Genomic DNA, 19,960 nt, shown 5'->3' with positions numbered 1-19,960 from the left:
TTCCATGCTGAAATGTTTCAAGTGACATCCAAAAGAGCAGCCCTGTTTCTCCAGAATGATTGCAATGAGTTTATATTACCATATATAGCTGTAATTATTTATTAAAAAGGTACTACCTCACATTGGTCATTACCACTCCTTGTCAAGGTATCCAATTTTCTCTGGTCTTATTATTTGTAAGTCTTCCACATACACTTGAAAACCTACCCAATTGTGCCATTTGGGTCTGTTGCCAGGTATTCTTTATTACCAAATCAATATACACATCACACATGGTATGCCTGTGCAAACAGCCATATCTCCTCAAACTGAGATCCAAAACACATTCTGTTTTGCAAGTTCTTGGATTTCTGAATACTACTTCTTCAAAGAGCTTTCTCCTTAAAGTGTGACTACTTAGTGCCCAGAGAAGGACTTTTGACATACCTGACCAGAATTATCTAGATTAAAAAAAAAGTAAATCAGTATAACCTAAGGAAAAATTGTGCATGAAGGATACACTAGTGAACTAGACAAGCAAGAATTACAGATGCAAAAACTGCTTAGCACTGTGTCAAGTTTCCCTGCTACTGAAACACGTTTCTGACTTGCAAAACCCAATTTCCCTCCAAGATTGCTATAGTATAATTTCCCCTCAGATTCCATTACAATAGCTGGAAATAATCACTAGAAAACCCCACATTATTCACCTCTAGGTTCCTTTGCAACAGCTGAATACCTACCATTTAATTACTATAAGCTGTTCTTCAGCTGACCAACGTGTTCCTGAGAATTTTGCAATCCAATTTTGGAAAGACTTCTTTCAACAGATATAGCAAAGACTCTAACATCACCTTGAGCAAAATTATCATACTTTTCCTTAGTGGTGTTATTCTGTTCAGGCAATCACATTATGGGGCACTATCAGCAGTCCAAATCATTTTATTGCAGAGATTGTTATTTCTCTTTTGGCTGTTTGCTCTTCAAAATTCTATGTGTGCTCCCAGTCATTAACTACAAAGCATGAATAAGACCATTGAGACATACAAAAGCATTCCAATGCATGTTCAGGTTTTTTTGCTGGGAGGGCAGTGGGGGGAGAGAGAGAGAATAAAAATGTATTGATTTTATTCATTTTAAGAGTAACATTAAGCATGATTTTTCTTCTGTTCGCAGTCAATTCATCAGCAAATTACTGAGCAACTGATCAAAAAATAAGAGCAATACAGTTGTGCATCACTAGTTATGTTTTACCATTTCCTATCATTTTAAGTAGTAAAATCCTTCCAACGCATTCATTAGAAAGCATGTATGCAACTGCTTACAATTTTCAAAGTTACCTTTGCTATTGGCGTCTTCACCAGTTTCTTCTTCTTCTACTTCTTCAACATCTTCCATATCCTGTTGATCAAGTTCAGACTGTTCTTTGCTATTGGGAATATTCAGTAACAGATCAAGTTAATTTTATAAAATATTATAATGAGCTTAAAGAGCTCAAATTAGAGATCATGTGGGTAGAAGCAAACTGTTACATCAGTTTTGATCTATGACAATCTAGAAGTCTAAATAGCCGAAGCCAAATTTGTCTTCATAGATTCAAGTTTTACATCAGCAATCTCAGAACTGTTTAAAGAGCTAGCAGCTTTCCAGAATTTTGAAGAATCCTTTTTACGAAAGAATTCATTCAGCTCCTGATCATACCAACAAGTCAAAGCCTTTTTATGCCTGTACATCCTCTTTGTTATGATGTGCAGGCCTTGAGAACTGAGGGTAGGTTTACCTCAACTATACTTTGAATGCCATAAAAAATGAGTCAAGTATAGGAAAAAATCTACATACAGTGAAACAATAATAATGAGCAGTACTAACATTGTCTTCCCCTCCAGAATTCCAACTAACATAGTATATTGACTAGTGTCTTGTATTAGTTTTGGATTTACTTACAATTAATATCCCAAACCCAACTTAAAACTTCCACACATTATAAACCTCACATCTTGCCACAGTGTGAAGATCATTACCTAGACCCTGTCTATCCACTATCTGGAGATCACAGCCATCTGAAGTACAGCAAAGGACATAGTAAGAGCCAGAGTAACCTGCAGATGTTACTTACTTGTCTATGTCTGCCATTCTCCTAGATTTCAAACCCTAGAGGAGATTAAAAAAAAAAAAGAAAGAACAGAAGCATTAGACTTCACTTACAAGGTCTACAGGCAACTACCATAATCCTAAAAAAGAAAAAAAAAAGAAACAAACAAACCATGTCAGCTTTAAAAAATAGGATAAATACATATTATAATCTGAAGAGTGGCTTATCTCCTATACGCTTTGAGCCCTCACTTTAAAGCACACAAAAATACTGAAAAACTGTTCTGGTTTAGAACCAGTACATCTGCTCATATAAATCTAAGTACCAGCAAAATTCCACGTTGCATTTTTATCATAGGACTGTACTAGTACCACAGATTGAAAACTAGTCTTGTTCAAGTATAAAATCAAAATATAACCCAAGAAAAACTGAAGCAAAAGGGGTGCCAGAACCATGTTGGTAAATGTTTACTCCAGCATGTAATTGCAGACAGAGGATACATATAGCTAAACCAGTTTATTTTAATACTAAAGAAGACTTTTGTGGCTTTACTTTTAATCTCAACTTCACAAACATAATCCAGGAGGTTCCTCAGAATACCCAGAGAATAATAAGAAAGTTTAAGTAAAGAACTGATGTCAGGTGCCAAGCTATTTAACAAGACTAATTTCCATGTCCTGAATGATCAGAATTTCCATAGGTATCTCAGTATCATCATAAACACATTCCAGACACAATAACGAGAAATAAGTTGAGACTGCTGCAAACCCTGCATACTACTAAGTAGCTATGTTCACAAATGTATTACAAGGTGAAAAACATCTTCCACCAGCAAAACCATACTTCAGTCTATTCTCCAAAGAGATGTTTTGGGTAGCTGCAAATCAGAGACAATACTATGCACAAGAAATCATTGTCCTATTAATGCTGTCTTAGGTCTAATGGTTCAAGGAAAAACAAGTACCAAGAATAATCCATGGCCCAGAAAGCATAAATTACTGCTTTAAATCCCCATTTTAGCTGCTGCCCAGCAGACTAAACAGATCTGAGTTTAATTCATGAAGTTTAACTCCTTATAATGCATGCCAATGAGAATTTTAGTCAGTGTTGCCCCAGTAAGATCAGTGCATTAACAGTCATGAAGGGACATGTTACAATATAAACTTCAGAATTTAACACCAACATTCCATGTATAAAATAGAATATAATAACACCACATTATCCTGGTGTTATAACTACTGCCCAACAACTACATGGGAAGGAAGTATGATGTCTTCATTTAGAACCACAGCTTTACATTGCCAATGAAGTATTTTTAGGAGACTGCACAGAAACAGAAAAGTTCAATTCCCCAGTATGCAGGAAAATTAGAGAACCAACTAGTGGTCAATTTATTTCAGAAAAATACAGTATTTCCTATCAAATAGAATGGCAGCACTGCTGTAAACAGAAGGACATGTAATAATTCAGTAAAAAATTGAGGAGTTCCAGTAATATTTTTTACTCATTTTAAGTTTCTCAAAACTCAGATCATGTTTGCCTGTATAGGGACTTAAGGTTTACACACAGATGCAAGCTTCCTATATAGAAATTCCAAAGAGTGTCCTTTGGATGCCATTCTCAAAAGACAGCATAGACCAAAGACCTAAAGAAACTGAAAACACGGTACAATTAAAACTCTTAACTTCGATACTTCTATTTCTTGAGTGACACAGTTAGCATTATTTCTGATATGCAAAAGTTCTTATCCATGCAAAATACACAATCTTTTCCTTACACATTTCCTTTTAACTTGTTCTTCACACAGGCCCTTTTCAACTGACAGTATCACTGTACAAATGAACACAAGATGCACAGTTTACCTGTCTTTCATCCTCATAGAATCATCACAGAACAGTAAGAGTTGGAAAGGATGTTAAGATCATCTAGCTCCCCTGCCATGGGCAAGGACACCTGACCCTCAAAACCATGTTCACACATTTTTATGCAAATGTGACAGTGATCACATTCAGTAACTATTATTGCTCCTTGTAGAGACCAGCATTTCCTCTCTCCATTCTCCCCAGCAAATACAGCTTTCACTTTCCATAAAGTTAGAGGCAGTTCTTTCAAAAGTGTGACCAGTGACAACACAAACCCCACAGTCATACCAAGCCAGTGGCTACTTGAAACAGCAGCTGAAGCACCTTAGACACATATTTCCTGAAAAAGACTGACTCCTCCAGTTTATTTAAACTTTTTTTTTTTCTAAATAAGATTATGAAATGGGCTATGACCAAGTCATCCCTAAAAACTTAAAAGCAATATTCATCCCATCTCCAACACTTGCCATTAACAGATGCGCATTAGAAAAAGTAATGACATGGCAAGAATTCCCACAGAAACACTTTTAGCTGTCACTCACATTCAGGAAAAACATGCTGGCTCAGGAAGTGCAGGTATTTGACAACATCATAATAATTTTTTACTCCATAAAGTAGTCCTCAGCTTCCCTGAAAGCATGCAGGTAAGCTGATGTTATCACCCAAGCACCAAAGCACTAAAATCCTATTTCTGAGTTGCAACATTCAGCTCAGAGATCATAACCAAGTCAGATTTTTCTACACTGGGCAGTAGTGTGGCAGAGAAATTCTCACCAGCAGTCTTTGTGCTCTTGAATTCCTCAGTGGACCCTGGTTTTCACCATTCTGAACAACTACCTGTCATCAGCAACGTTCATCCTTTCACTGTTTTCCCCCCTCTTTTCCTGTGGGAGTCCAGCACCTGCCCTGCTTTCTCCTCACTGCAAAGGGCAGATGCTCATCCTCTGCTTCCTGACTTTTAAATGAACCATGAAAACACTGTTTCCCAACTATGGTCCAATTTATTCAATGACTTTGAATAACATTCTTCAAAGATTTTTTTTTTTAATTAAAACAGACTTATCAAGCAGCTGTCAACTTCAGAACCTCCCTCTGGTGTGTTCCTATCTGCTTCATCCCATTTCTCTTGCTCTCCTTGCATCACTTTTTCATGTTTGATCCTTTAATCTTGCCTCTACATTTTACACAACTCGGTATCAGAATGTTTGCAGTTGGAAAAGTTCTTCTGCAAACTGAGGAGATACTACTGTCTGTCATGACACTGTCATCTGCCAGCTCTAGACAACAGTTCTTTCATGAGGAGGATACAAGGCATTATGCCAACCAAACTATGTTGGCAGACACTTAAACTAATCTGTGCAACCCACTATCATGGATATGTAAGTTGCATCGCATTTAATTTATTGTCACATACTTAAACAACCATAAGCTTCGCTGCAAACACAGTTCAACTGAAGAACCCTGTAGACGTAAGAGCACTGAGAAAATACATTCCTTAAGAACAAACAGCCTCCATCCACTATTTTTGCACAATGCCTGATACAAGGTGCCAGTCTACTATCCAGAGCTTTGGATACAGTATGTACCATAATCAGTAACACTAAAATATATCACAGCAGGATTTACTTTGCAGTAGCTCCCCAAAACCAAGTACTTGTAGTACTCTGCTTCACACAAGAAAGATGCAGCCAGTTTGTTTCAGAGGTAAATTTAGCACTGGGAATAGCAGCTGCACTTTGGCATGTGAACAGCAAGAAGCATTCACTGGCTTCAGTCCTTGAAGCAGTTCCTTGGATATACCAGCTCACTAGTTGTCCATGCAGGATCATAACAGACCTGGCTACGGATGGTATTTTACTGTGAGCCTCAGTGTCTGATTGCTCTAGGCTGAGATACTACTTAGAATCTATGCCTTCTGACTGCAATTACAGGCTTATGAGTGCCGATAAAAAGTAGCCTCCCTCCCTGCTCAAAAGCCAGCAGATAAATAATCTCCTTATTCATAAAGTATTTTCTTTTCCTGTTACTTAAAACAGCTACAACCAGCAGGCACTGCATTATGGTCAAATACAGAGGTACCCGGAGGCCTCACTTATGCTGCTTTGGTGTACTCTGAAAGAACAGGCAGAGGAAAAAAATGGTTGCCTTTGCAGAGATTTAAAGAGAGTACATAGGAAGTTCGTGCTACAAAAAGGAATCAAAGCCACGGAAAAGCAGGCTACACGGCAACTTTTCCAGAGGCTAAAGTTTAAAACCTCTTTCATACAGGTAGCTTAAGCTTGATCACAAGCCTGCCTGCCATCACAAGAAATGTGTTCTTTTTCAAAACAAAAAGGTTAGGAGACGGTTAATCTAGCACAAGCTTAGCCACAATTGAGGATATTGGCGTAACTCCCTAAAAACTGAAATTTTACCAGAACTGTATGAAAATTTGCTATCATCATGATGTTCAAAAGACAGTTCACCTCCATAACCCGTCCTGGTTTTTAAGAAATGTAGTTCAATAACATGCAGAAACTAATGTTATTGCCTTAAGTTACCCATTAGTAAGCTTCCGGTTTTCAGGGGTTATTGTTTCTTCACTAAGTAATTTTGCTTAAGCGAAGACAGAAGCACAACTTGTAAAACTTCAGCCCTCCTCAGCCTTTCCTTTACCCACAGAGAAACCAGTCAGAGTTTGCACAACAGCACTATCTGTGTTACAGCTAGAAAGCAATCACTCTGGTGAGAGGCCTGTTCTTTTTGAAGATCAGCTTTAAGTGTCCCAAGTAAGCATGGCAGTATTAGATTACCCTGACATCTGCCCAGCCTCAGGAAGACAGGTCAGAGAGGTGAATCAAGAATCAGCTGAGGCAAGACATTCCGGAGACAGCCTTTCTCCAGCAAAACAACAGTTTTTGCACAAGCCCTAAGGCTGGAAGGCCGCCAACAGATCTCAGCTGTTCAGCATCACTGCAGATACCACAAAGGGTGTCCATTCCCTTCCTTTCAGGAAACACCCTTTCCCCTTCTCTAGAGGAACTGCTCACACAATTAGCTTGCAATAATAGCACGTAGAAGAAATTTCTCAAGTAGTTCAAGGGACAGAAATGGGCTTTTTAAGGGTATCTGACCCAAACTACAGGCAAACCTTTCTTACACGCACCTTTAAAAAAAAAAGAAAACAATCTGCCCTCTTGCCCGAACTAATTCCCTCAATAGTCAGTAATTCAGAGCACTGCAAGTAAGTCAGCCTGTTCACAGACATACATGTATCAGCCTCTGTCTCTGGCAAGCCCTGTGCAACTGAAAGCAATATATTAACAGAAGATGCCCAAAACAAGTGGCCCCTATATGGTATTAATAAGCTGCAACATAGGATAGTAAACTAAGTGGACTAAATAAGATGTCAGTGAGAGAGGTCCAGCTAGAGGACAGCTAGTTGTATAAAAAAAATTATCAGGATTAAGTCCTATAAACTATTTGCAACGCAAGCAGAAACCAAAAGTGCCAGACAAATTACATCATACCACCCAAGTTCAACTCTCACTACAGACTGGGAAACTCAAGAGCAATATATTCACTGGAAGCAACTTCAAACTGATGTTCTTGCCTAGCATTCCACAGGCTCAACTTGTAACATTTTACTTTATATAATAAACCTCAAAAGAAAAAAGAAAAAAAAAAAAAAAGAGAAAAAAAAAGTCACACAGAGATCCATCAAAAGACAATCTTTGCCTGTAGATGTTCAAAATAATTGGGCTAGTTTGCTTGAAACTGCTAAAAGAGGTTTGTAGCTTTAAAAATCTCAGATGCTCTCCATAGAGCAGCTTCATGTCAGAACTGGCTGAATTGTTTCAAAAGTGCACAGTACATGGCATAAAGTTACACACTTCAAATTTTTTGGCAACAAGACCTAAAATATCCATCTCAATCATTTCACAACTGGTAGAAGCAGCTATGGTACCAACCAGCAGATAGGAAAACTGTTACATGTGAAAGGATCATACAGTTAAGCAGTAACTAGGAAAACATTTATCTCCTCTTCAAACAGAAGCAACTGAATAATGTATCAGATTTTAAGACGCCATTTCAAAAAGGAATCAAGCAGAAGACCAAGTGTTTCCCTTTTACTTGCATGAACAAAATCATGAAACATCTATTATCATTAGTATGGAAATAGTAACGAAACAAAGGGATACTGCACCTATCACCAACACAGGCAGACAGGCAATGCATTACAAACAGATTTTATCATTTATACTATGGAAAAAAAAATGCCTTCTGAAAAAGCTGAAGGTCAGCAAAAAATATCCAAAAAGCAGTTTCTAAGTGAGCAGGGTACTCCTATGCTACCACATCAAGATACCCATTTATTTGATGAAAGACATTATCAGCCACTGCACTCTCCGGAGACAATTTCCTTTTATTAGCACCTCAAAGTTCTTTCATTAACAAAAGACTTCCATTATTGTAGGAGAGCAAAAAGTGACAAAATTAATTCGTTTTCAATTCCAGAGTAGATAATTAAGATTGTCCAAACACAAGCACAGAAAACAAGAGTTGACATAATAAAGATTATCAAGGTCTGATAAAGAGACTAAGGAACTAATGGTCAGTGGAAGTAAAGAATCCAGGTTCCTCAACACAGTAACAAGAAGGTGCCATTGGACCCTTGCAGTAATTCAAACCCCTCTGTTTTGTTGCAGTTTATTGCGCAAGCACCAATGCATCCAGAGGAAAACCAACAGCAGATACGCTAACTGGGACACGGATATATGGGAATTTTTAGTAGAAGCTCAAGTAAGGTCATCTAAACCAAGCAGAGAAGGGTAAGAATTTCAGACGAGTAGTGGTGCTTCAGAAAACACTGAGAATTTTTAGCAACATGGAAGTGCTGAACTGTCCAAGATCGGAAGCACTCACATCACCATAGGGGAGAAACGCCTCCTTCATTAAGGGAACACAGAGTTTAGCTGACTGGAACATCATGTGGTAGAGAAAGTCAATATAGCTGGCAAATGCTGCTGAAAAAAGCTTATCATGGTTCTTCCTTAATTACACGTAGCCCCTTCCTTTCATCAACAATGTCTGAACAGATGGGAAGTTTAAAAAGAAATTGCTAGGTGTTTCTTTGTACAGGGCTGGACCTGTACAGCGCAGGGTAAAGAAGCAGAAGCCACCACAGGCAAGTAGCTTTTATAACAACTCATGAATAGAGCTAGGCAAGTTTGAAGTTACTTTATGCTATAACATCTTATCTTGTGGTAACAAAATAGAGAATCTGGCTGTAGAGAATAAGAATACTAAATCATGATAATGCTGAACCAAGCAACAAAACAAACTATCTGCTCTCTCCTCTTCAAGTGGTATTTTTTGCTTTTCCTAATTACTCCTGAGGTAAGGGCACCAATGTCAACCATTTGCCAATACAACAGTGCTTGCAGGCCTCTGCAAAATACATGTTATGGCATGAAAACACAGATTTTTTCACATTTCAACTTTGAAGTGCTCTACAACTTGCATGGGAACACCAGTTACATGATGGGAAAAATGCAAATTCTTCAAGGCAAAACAGAGTTGTTATGATACGTATATATACACAAACATATATATAACTCGGTTACTAGTAACTGCAGGACTTGGTTTCATTCATGTGGAAACACTTCTTAGAGCTTTCCCCTTAACTTGTTTTTAAGTCAGGCAATGAAGATTTAGTCAATGAATGCTAAACTCCTCTATTTTTGTAACATTTTCATTGAATTGAAGGTAGTGCCTGTTCACTTGTGCAGCAAAGAAGTCTCCATAAGTAAAATGACTACAGAACTATAATTTAAAATCTAGACTGAATTGTATCTGCATGTTTGTCTGATACTGATCTGAGCTCCTTGATCATGTTCTAAAAATAGGGTAATTAACACACAATGTGGCCTTTGTTCTGGATGCCAAGATTCTGTAGCAGAAAACCTACCAATTTCTATTTAGAACAACCTTTCACTATTAGATAAGTAATACAGAAGCTTAAATTCAAATCTGAAAAATCTAAACAAGAATTATTAAAAAAAAAGCTAATCAGTATAGCTCGTTGCATTTTCTATCACTGATAATGGGAGCACAGCAGCCATCCTGAAGGGCCAAAATAAGAATCTTCATACAAAAGATATTTAAAACTTTGTAAGATAGTATTTCTCTTTGCAGTTCATGTTGGCACAGGTATTCAGTTTGTTAAAAAGTGTCCAAGTAATACAAAAATTGTGTTCTAACGAAGTACTCCAGGTAGCACAGTGCATTTTAACAGTTTAAAAGATCACCTTGTTCATGCCACAATATTAAATGAAGGAGAGTATCAGTTAACTACTGAGACTGCCACATAATCAAATACAACCGTGTTGGCAGTTACACTACCTGCAAGGCTCACACTGCAGCATTAAAGTTTTCATACAATTTGACTAAAGACATCTAGACATCCTTACCTGAAAAGGAAGTTAAAGAAAGCCACTAAAAAATTTGTACAAGTTTCAGCTGTGTGTTTCTGCTGCAATATCTGATAAATGCAATACTGTAAATTCATTTGTGCCCCAAGAAGCCACTGAAATTCCTAAAATATATTTAGCAATTTCTTTGTTAGATCCAGCTCAATATTTTTTCCATGGAAACAAAGCTATTATTAAACTGCAAACCTTAAAACATCCAGATTTCAACTAACAATCTAACAGTTGCTACATAAAGAACACAACAACCTAACTTTGACACCTTCTGGGGTCTGTCAGGGGTGAGATGTCACAATTGGTAGGAAGACCGAACAGAAGTATATGCATATATGCATGGTTATGGTTTTCAGTAACTCACTTTCAGATGAACACGGGTGCAGAGTTTAAAAAGCATCTGTAAACATATACTACACCTATAGAGAAGAACTTAAGCCAAGGAAATTGAGCTTTACTTCAAACTGATCTTCATAAACATTTTTTTTTTTCAGTTTCAATCAATCATGTTTTTGGCACCAGCAGAAGTACCCAATACCTCTGTGGCAGTGAAGGTGATGAGAGAATCAAGAGGCCATATCATGAAGATCTCATCAGTTAAAAAACAGCAATCTCATTTCTGATGATGTCACTTGCACACACAAAGAACAGAATAAAGCACTTAATACCAGCTTATACTTAACCATCCAAAGTCAAGACGAGTAACATCCAAAACTGGAGTGCTTAAAAAGGTGACCCAAATGAGGCAAAATAGACAGTACTAAAATCTAAAGTAACATATATTAAAAGAAGCAACTAAAGCTAAAAGGCCAAAAAATCACTGTGTAAAGACACAGATACAACTGCATGCAGTCCACTGAAGACTGCTACTCAACATGCATAAGTAATCAGGACCTGAAATGAATGTGATGACTAAAATGCACAATGCAAAACATGATCATTCTGTACTTCAGTAAAATATCCTTAATAGAAATACTGTATTCACTGCTGAACACTGAAGAAGAGAGGAAACGGATCAACTCAGGGCCTAGCAACATGAATACTTGAGGAACAAGAGCAGTTTAAATCTGAGATTAATAGTATCTGAGAGGTGAACAATGAGAAGTAACAAAAAAATACCCAAGTTAAAAGGAAGTTCAAGAAGAACCAATTAAAAATTAGCTTGTATGTAAACAACTGTTTCATTTCATGTCCCCTTCCATGCTCCCCCTCCCTCCAGCCTAACCTTACAATGCTTAAGACAGGTTTTTAACTAGAGCCAGAACTAGGCTAGAACTAGGCTCTAGTTAAAAGGCCAGGAAACTTTTCATCATGGGCAAGTCATTCCACAAAAAAGTGAAAACTACCCCTCCTTCCTTTGAAACATCTCATATGAAACAACATATCTAGATACAGCAGTGCTCAAGGCCAGGTTGGACAGAGCCTTGGGTGACATGGTTTAGTGGGAAGTGTCCCTCCTCACGGCACTAGATGATCTTAAGGTCCTTTCGAACCCTAACTACTCTATGATTCTATGATAAAGTAGTGGACTGAACTACTCTTACCACAGATGGTCAGAAAAGCCACCAATATTTATGATTCTAACCTGGGTCTTCAAAGCCTGAGTGTTTGGTCCATTCTAGATTTTAGGCACCTGCTTAGTCAAATCTCTTAACCAGAATTTATAACTTTTAAAAATTAAAATAATTCTACTATCTCTAAGACTAACTGTTTGCAATTTAGGTATGTTTTTAAAGAATAAATGTCAAATCAGCAACTGAATACTTCACAGCTGCAGGTACACCTAGAAACTGAAGTCTTCTAAAAAGTTGCTTTCACCTTTTAATCATAAAAAACTACTAAGGATCAACTGGTATTTTATTCTGAAGTCTACAAAGACCAGCTGAAACTGCTGATGTTCAACTGCCTACTCATTAGCACAAGTTAAGCTTTAAACTGAGACACTGCTAAAGTGTATCTGTGCAAATGTACATTTAAGCATACATCCAGCCCCCCAAAAGCATCTGTATTTCCAATACTAAAATCTTAACAGCTCTGCGTCCAAGAAGGATCTCCGTCTAATGTCTGACAGTAGTTAAGATGCAGACTGTGTTTTGGTCATACATAAATTCATTTAAAATATTAATCTTTAGGGAGAACGTAAATTATTTCAAACCTTACATTATGTATATATTAAAACTAAGTATGAAGTTACAAAAGTAAATTAGCAAAGTTTTGTTTTTTTTTTTTTTTTAATGCAAGAGAAGTTTTAGTCTGCAGCTTTCCTGAAAAGATCAAAGTTACCATTAGATAAGTGAGATTCATCATGAAAATTTTTTCTTTGCATTAACATTGTTGAGTGTAGGAAGTCCTCAGAAGCTTCATGTATTGTTTCTAAGTAGCTTAATTTTTCAGAAGGTCATGACGTGAATCCCCAAGCAACTTCTGTGATGCCTTCCAGGCACATCTGGTTTTCTAGACAAATTATGACATTATAACAGCAGACCTACTCCCCAGATCAACTATGCTAGGTGATGAGGAACTTCACTAACCTCAGAGATGATTGAGAATCAGCTAGACTGAATTAACTTTAATTATAATCACTTTTGAGCTCGAAGTAATTTACAAATTAAAATTGACCCATAAGCACTAAACCCATCATCACAACCGTTTCTTGGATTAAACAATACTTGTACAACTCAGTTCTGCCCTATTATTTACTAGCGGCTTTCCTAATAAGTTAGATGGCATGCAGTCGCCCAGAGGAGAAGCTAACTTGGAAAAACCCCCAAATCTAGTAAAATGCAACTGGTATTAAAAGTCTTACTTCTGTCTGCAAAGTACTACCTTCTGTACCACATAAATACCAAAGCACTATCAACTCATGGAAAAACCCAGAGCTGAAGTCCCACTGAATAGGTATACAAACACAGAAAACCAAGCAGGCATTGAAAGAACACCTGCATCTCCATTCTCTGCTATCTGTCCAATTCCTAAAGCAGCCCAAAGAAATAAGAAACAAACATTCAGTTTGATACAGCATGTTTTACAGCTGCATCACAAGAACCTGAAGACAAATTGGGTTACAACCATATTAACAAAAAAGTGTAGATACTACAGATATTATCACTACACCCCCTGGTCTACTAGAACAAACTGGCTTTCACCAAAGGATTCAATCAAAAATTCGTAACAGATGATATTTGTCTTACATCCCCTGAGATTTCTCACTACTGAAATTCAAATCCTGAAGTTATTTTATTCCCCAGAGAAATACAACTTCTGCCCCAATAAGCTGAGCTCTCCATGTTACAATTACTTCAACTTCTAGAAGCTAAGTGAATAAACAGATTTATAGCAATGCAACAATACAGTAAGCCTTGAAGATTTGGAGTTCTGTATTAAAGTACATGGTCTCAGCCTGGAAGACCCAGGTCTCACTCAGGGTTGTGAAAATTCTGTTAAACTTCAAGACTGTTAACTTCATAACATACATGCCCACAATAACTTGCTTTCGGTTTCACTTGTGCACACGTGTTGATTATCAATTATGAAAGCAGCAAAATTTCAAAAAAAACCCAACCAAACAAACATACAAAAACAGACCAAGCATTTCCAGGGTGCTAAGAAAGCAGACCACCATAACAAGTCCTCTGCCTGCTCCCAAGAACAGTTTCTGAGTGAGGTCAGGGCTAGGTGAAACACAAGACTGTACACACAGTGCTGCAGCAGATCCAGCACTCTGGGCACTTCCTGTGCTGGCTGCACAGGTGTAGGGCAGTACTTCTGTGCACTCCCAGCAATCCCAACACTCACTTCCCAGTCCTGTGAATGTCAGGGAAGGACCAGGGTCTCTGAAAAACACCAGACCTACCACCTGTGCACAAGACACTCATTCTACAAACCTCTGTCCTCAGAAACCAAAACACATGATATGCAAGGTCTGCCAGAAAATACAGAAAAAATGGAGAGGAGTTTGCTAATATATGTATCTTGCAGGAGTAAGTGGGTCACACAAGTTTAAGTTTGGGTATTGATGACCTATTCTAAGCACTTGCGTCAAGGTTTCACATACCTGAAGCCTGAGCAGCCTAAACTTCTGCCTGGTAGAGAAGCACCTCAGCCACTCATATTTCAGTGTATGAAGATTTCAAGCTCTGTTTTGCCATAAGAATTCAGATAATTTCTGGATTTACAAGAGACTGGAAGCCACTCATCTTTCTCCAGTCCAAGCACAGTGCTTTTATCATTCTTTGAAGAGCTTACCACTGGAAAACGGGCACAGCAGGATGACCACTAGCATTTTTGTCAGGAACTACCTACAGCTGTACAAAGCCTTAGGCCTTAGTTCTCCACTCAAATTTTATTTCATGATTGAAAATAACCAGGCACTATTCTCCTGCCTTGTCAGTGTAACGTCCACCAGCAGACACCAAAATACCAATAGAAAGGGGGAGGAGAGGAAAGTATTTGTCATACCTTGAACACCCAATGCCGGCTTCTCTTACCTTCCCTCAAAGGAGTTAAAGCATGAAATCTAAGTGTATCTCCATGGGGCTTCAAACAAGAGGACATGCACAAAACTGAAGTGTGCTTGGAGTTAAAACTCTAGAAGCTGATAACACATTAGTACCATAGCACAGTCACTTGCAGGAAGGTTTGTGTCCCCTTCTGCAAGCAAATGTGGAAGGTTTTGTATTAAACATTGAAAGCCTTGTAATACTGGCAGCATAGGGCCCCTACACACATAGGACAGAGTAGACTGAATATGTTTTTATACGTAGATAGATCTATATGAATGCTAAATGCAAGCAAGTCGTAGTTACTAGATCTGCCAGGTAGTTTCTTAGCCTTCCTTAGTGACAGTCATCATGCACCTCTTGCATTTGCAACCGTGGACAACAGACACATCTACAACCACCTACAAAGGCGGAAAGCAAATGCCTTATTTCGGATGACACCAGCTAGCAGACCGAAGAAGAGGCGCGTCGAACCCAGAAAAACCGTGAAGCAGGAAGCACGAGTTGCCTGTCCCCTGTCTGAATCTCTGGGTCCCCCTGCCAGCAGCAGCACAGCACAGCACGCCCCGGCCGCGGCTGCCCGCACGGGAGCGCGAATAAGGCGCGGGAGCCAGCACAAGGCCACAGCGCGCTGCCATCGCCCCCCCACCCCTCCGCCATGTGCGCATCCACCGTCACCCCAAAACACCTCCCGCGTCCCTGCCTGCCGCCGGACGGACACACACAGACACGCACCCGCTTCTCCCTGTGCCCCTTTCCGGCCTCGCTGCCCACCCCCTCCTCGGCAACGCCGGCCACGCTCCGGCCCCACGTGTTGCCGCGCTGACCCTGCCCCCCCCCCCCCCCCCGCCGCTTCCCAGCGCCGGCCCGAGCCGCGCGGCCCGTTCTGGCACCTCCGCGGGGCGCGGCGGGGAGACCCGCGAGAGAGGGGCAGGGCGCGGCGGGCAGCGCACACCGCCGAGGGGACGGGCGAGCCCCCGCGCTGCCACCCCGCGGGCCGCCGGGGGGAGGCTCGGGCACCGCCGCCCGCGGGGCCGTGCTAGGCCAGGCCGGCACCCGCGGCCTCCCCGAGCGGGAGCAGGGTCCAGCCACCCGCCCTCGCCACCCCCACCGCCCGCGCACACCCCCCGGCGCCCGGTGCGGCCACGGCCCCGCGGCGGGGCCCCGCCCGATACCTGCGCGGGCCGGGTCTGGCGGTGACTCAGGAGCGAGGAGGAGGCGCCCGCGCGGCTGGCGGTAAAAAGACCCGAGCTCCCGCCGCTCGCGCTCATATAGAATTAACGTCACCACGCAAACCCCCTCCCCCTCCCCCGCGCGCCACGGGTCTCCTGGCAACGCGCGAGCGAGCGCGCTTTCCCCTCCCTCTCCCGCCGCCCTCCCGCCACGCCTCGGGCGCGCGCGGCAGCCGTTGGCCGGGGCCGGTTCGGGCCCTAACCGCCGCGCCGGGCGGGACGTGTGTCCTCGCACGTACCCGCCACGCACCCGAGCGGAGCGGGCGGCCGCGCCGGTCCCCTGGCCTGCCTGGCACCCTGCCCGCCCGGCCCGCGCGGATCGGAGGCACCCAGAGGTGCTGCCCCGCATGGTGGGCCACGGCATAGCGCTCGAAGTACAGTGCTGCCCCGGCCATTTAGTGCTGCTGTAAACCTCAACGGGGAGGGTTTCTGAAGGGGCCTGAGCAAAAACAGAAGTTACTGAAACGGGTAAACCCCATTAACACAGGCTACCACAAAACCACAGTCGGCACTACTTACCTTAAACGACCAGGCTGAAAACCATGGTGGTTCAAACGCTGTCTCGTGAGTTTCGATGGTTCCTGCCTCAGCCAGGGTGGACAGCCTGAGGCAGCAACAACTTCAGCCCTCCCATTTTAACCTGCTGTGCTTGCCTGCCAGTCACCTAAGCAGCCTGGTTTCCTGCAAACACCTCTCATGCCTGTCTGCAAGCTCCAAGCGAAGTCTTTCCTAAGAGTGATTCCTTTCTAGGGTTTCCCTCCCATGCACGTGGTCTTGAGTAACAGCACGGAGCACACTTGGAGAAGACATCTGTGATCCACAGCAAACTTAGATAAATATAAATGTCTTTGAGACTTTTAGCTCCTCTTGGCTGGAATGAGCCGGTGATTTCAAATGCAATTGGAGACAGTTGGGATGGACAAGACATATGGCAGGATGGCAGAACAGCTGTTTGCTGGGGCTGTATCACCTCCTATTTAACGTGTATTCTTTATATTTTGCTAAATTCTTGCATCTACTTGTCTAAAACAATCTGCAGTCCAAATGTAGCTATTTATATAATGCAAATGACCACAGAAAGCAAAAGAGGAAGGAAAAGTGGTGGATCTGTCTAGTATCTGCAACACAACCTACATTAAGAACAAGATAAAGGACCTTATTCTTGACTACAGTGCCACACGTTTTATTCCAGTATATGGCAGATGTCTTTTGTGGTAAAGAAATCCCATCTGCAAGACAGGAGTTTATGGAGAGCTTAAGGATGCACAGTTTCCCAGCACAATGAATTCTGGGAAGTGGGCTTTTTTATAACTTGCCATTTCAAATAGCTAGAAATGGTGAAAGGTAAGCAGGCAAAAAAAAGATCCCGGCAAAAGGTTGCACAGCATAGTCCAAGTCATAAGAATTAGAGAGAAACAGGATGGAGATGTTACATGATTCTAAAATGAAAGTGCCTGTAGGCCCCTTGCAACCTTCAGATCTTAAAATTGTACTAAGTGCTGATTATTTATTTATCTGAGATGTCCAGTGCTTGGGAATATGAAGAAAGCAGAGGTGTACAGAAGGCATTTGATAAAAACAGACAATGGACTGGTATTTATTGCAACACCAATTGCATGCTATTGCAGGCGTTCCCTTTATTCAATCAGCTGAAGTGGCAATCCTCTGTAAACAAGTGATTCACAAGGCAGCAGCTAGCCTTGCTTGTCTTGGAGAGACCTGCTGCCTCGTGACATGCAGAACTCCAGGGTGAGGCCTGGTGACCACTGTAGAGAAACGGTGTGCAGCAGTGAGATGTGCAGACGCTGGCAGAGTGCAGTAAAGAGTAAGGTCACCAGCAGCAGGGGACATGATGTGCCGACACGTCTAAGCAGGCCTAAGTGGGAAGAGTGTCCCTAGACTGGGGGGAAAACTAAGTATGTCTCCCTTAGGACATATGGGAAAACCGTATGTCCTAAGGGAGAGGACATACGGACATCACTCCTGCTTCCACATGGTACCTGCCATCACGCCTGTATTGAAAGAGGAAAAGACAAGCCTACTTCTTACAATACCTGAATTGTACGTACACGCAAGCTTTCTGGTTTGGGTTGGTTTTGACATCTGTGCAGTTGTGACAATGAGACTAAAGAAACTTTAAAGTTAGACTTGAGTTGAAGTTAAACCTATACTTGAGTTTTAATGGCCTATATATTTTTCTTTGCTTTGAATTTTCATCTGCTGTGTGTCTCCCATGCTCTGGAGCATCCTCTGCAACTTTTAGTTTCAACCTGGCTGGATAGTTGGAGTACTGCCTTGGTATGGCAGATGGTCAAAATGGTGTTACATTTCTTCAATAATGGGAATCAGATCACCTGAGAGCACATTAGATACTGGCGTCAGTTTATATTCGGGATTATTTTCCTCATATCTCATATATTTTCCTCACATATTTTCCTCATTATTTTTCAAAATATCACATCTTGAAGCTTTTTTAAAGCCTTAAAACATGCATGTAAGAAATGTGGAGATGTGATCACTAAATGGGCAGAGACAGAGTTTTCTCCAAGCTGGAAGAGCTTTGGTAAGAGACACAAGAACTGCTGTATGGTATAGAAGGGGCAGGTCTCCTGGGGACGGTGGCTTGAGGTCAGATTGCTGCTCAAGATTAGCAGAAGAGTTTGCACCAGGTCCCTCCCATGATAGTTGAGTGGGAACTATGGACTATCAGAGGATCTGACCTCGCCCCCTGAGTGCAGGCCTTATCAGCCATGCTCCCCTTTGAGTCCTTTGAGTCCCACAGCCTGCAGAACTGACTGGCACGTTGACTGTAGAGAGAGGCTGAGGCAGGGGCTGTCTCCAGGCAGAGACCATGAGGGTACTCGGAGATGGAGCACAGGCCTTGCTTCGTGCATGCAAGGGCCTGACAGAGGGCAACCACTGAAGCTGTTGCAGAATGTTAAGCCAGTATTTCTGTAACAGCCTGTTACACTCATGTTGGCTCTCATTGGTACTCATATCCAGGCTGAATCTTCCTGAGCACAGCATGCACCCTGTGTGCTTGGGCTGCATTCAGACTACAGCTAAGCCAAAGTGACAGTGCTTTACCTTGGGGAAATGTGTTGGTCATGGAGTTTGTATGCTTATTTTGGATCAAGAGCTCCTCTGTGGCAGGTGATTCACTGAAGATTTAAGCTGCTTTTTCCCTTTTGTACTAACAGAAAAAAGCAAAAGGTCCTTATGTGGACCTGGATATGATTACATGAACACCTAGACACCCCTTCAGAGTACTAGGCATGCTTGGCACTTACCAAAGGCTCAGTTTTACAGGACTCATCTCTGGGACCTGCTCAGCACTGCAGACCTGCAATGTACAAAAAACTATGACCACACGTTCTTTTCTACACATAGCTGTTTCAGATCAGCTTGCCCCTGACTGTTTTCCGAAGTACTGATTGCCCAAGGTTACCCTCTCCTGAAATCTCTTGGCAGTGCTCCTTGTGTGAGCACCGAGTTACAATGAGGGATGATATGAACACTCCTTGTCTGCTTCTGTCTGCGGTAGCTGGCTGAGTTACAATCACCATGGAAGTTATCATCAGTCACCGAAAATGAGAGCACCCTCACTGAGCTATTTACAGAGTAAAAAAACCCCAAGGTTCCCCAAGTGCCACAAAGAGATGCCTTTTCCTTGGTACAGTTTAAAACTGCAATGAATTCCTGTGCGGAAGTACTAGGTTTACCAGTACACAATGAAAACAGTGAATCCAGAGTATTCCTTTTAAAAGACTGAATTGCTTTCCTGTGGCAAAAAGCAATTCTTTCAGCTCTTACTGAATGATTATTCCAAATT

At 41.4% G+C, this 19,960-nt stretch overlaps 1 protein-coding gene across 2 annotated transcripts in view; it reads right to left on the bottom strand.

Moving 5' to 3' along the window:
* The window catches only part of NAP1L1 (nucleosome assembly protein 1 like 1), a 31,493-nt gene extending 15,297 nt beyond the window's left edge, over positions 1-16,196 (bottom strand). Inside the window, exons 1-3 of one of the 2 annotated variants that reach the window (XM_061454742.1) lie at positions 16,072-16,196; positions 2,096-2,130; positions 1,320-1,408 (exon numbers count right to left, since the gene is read on the bottom strand). In XM_061454742.1, coding sequence (XP_061310726.1) covers positions 1,320-1,408; positions 2,096-2,130; positions 16,072-16,167 — 220 coding nt within the window. In that variant the 5' untranslated portion in view covers positions 16,168-16,196. The remainder of the gene's footprint in view (positions 1-1,319; positions 1,409-2,095; positions 2,131-16,071) is intronic. The other variant, XM_061454741.1, reaches the window with a different exon arrangement.
* Positions 16,197-19,960: the final 3,764 nt, after the last annotated feature.

The sequence above is a fragment of the Pezoporus flaviventris genome, unplaced genomic scaffold (assembly GCF_033815535.1).
Source record: "Pezoporus flaviventris isolate CSIRO_AGI_PZ_B2104156 unplaced genomic scaffold, CSIRO_AGI_Pfla_v1 ptg000016l, whole genome shotgun sequence".
Classification (NCBI taxonomy): domain Eukaryota; kingdom Metazoa; phylum Chordata; class Aves; order Psittaciformes; family Psittacidae; genus Pezoporus; species Pezoporus flaviventris.
Note: the sequence above shows the minus strand (reverse complement) of the source record. Positions and strands in the feature narration are given on the sequence as shown.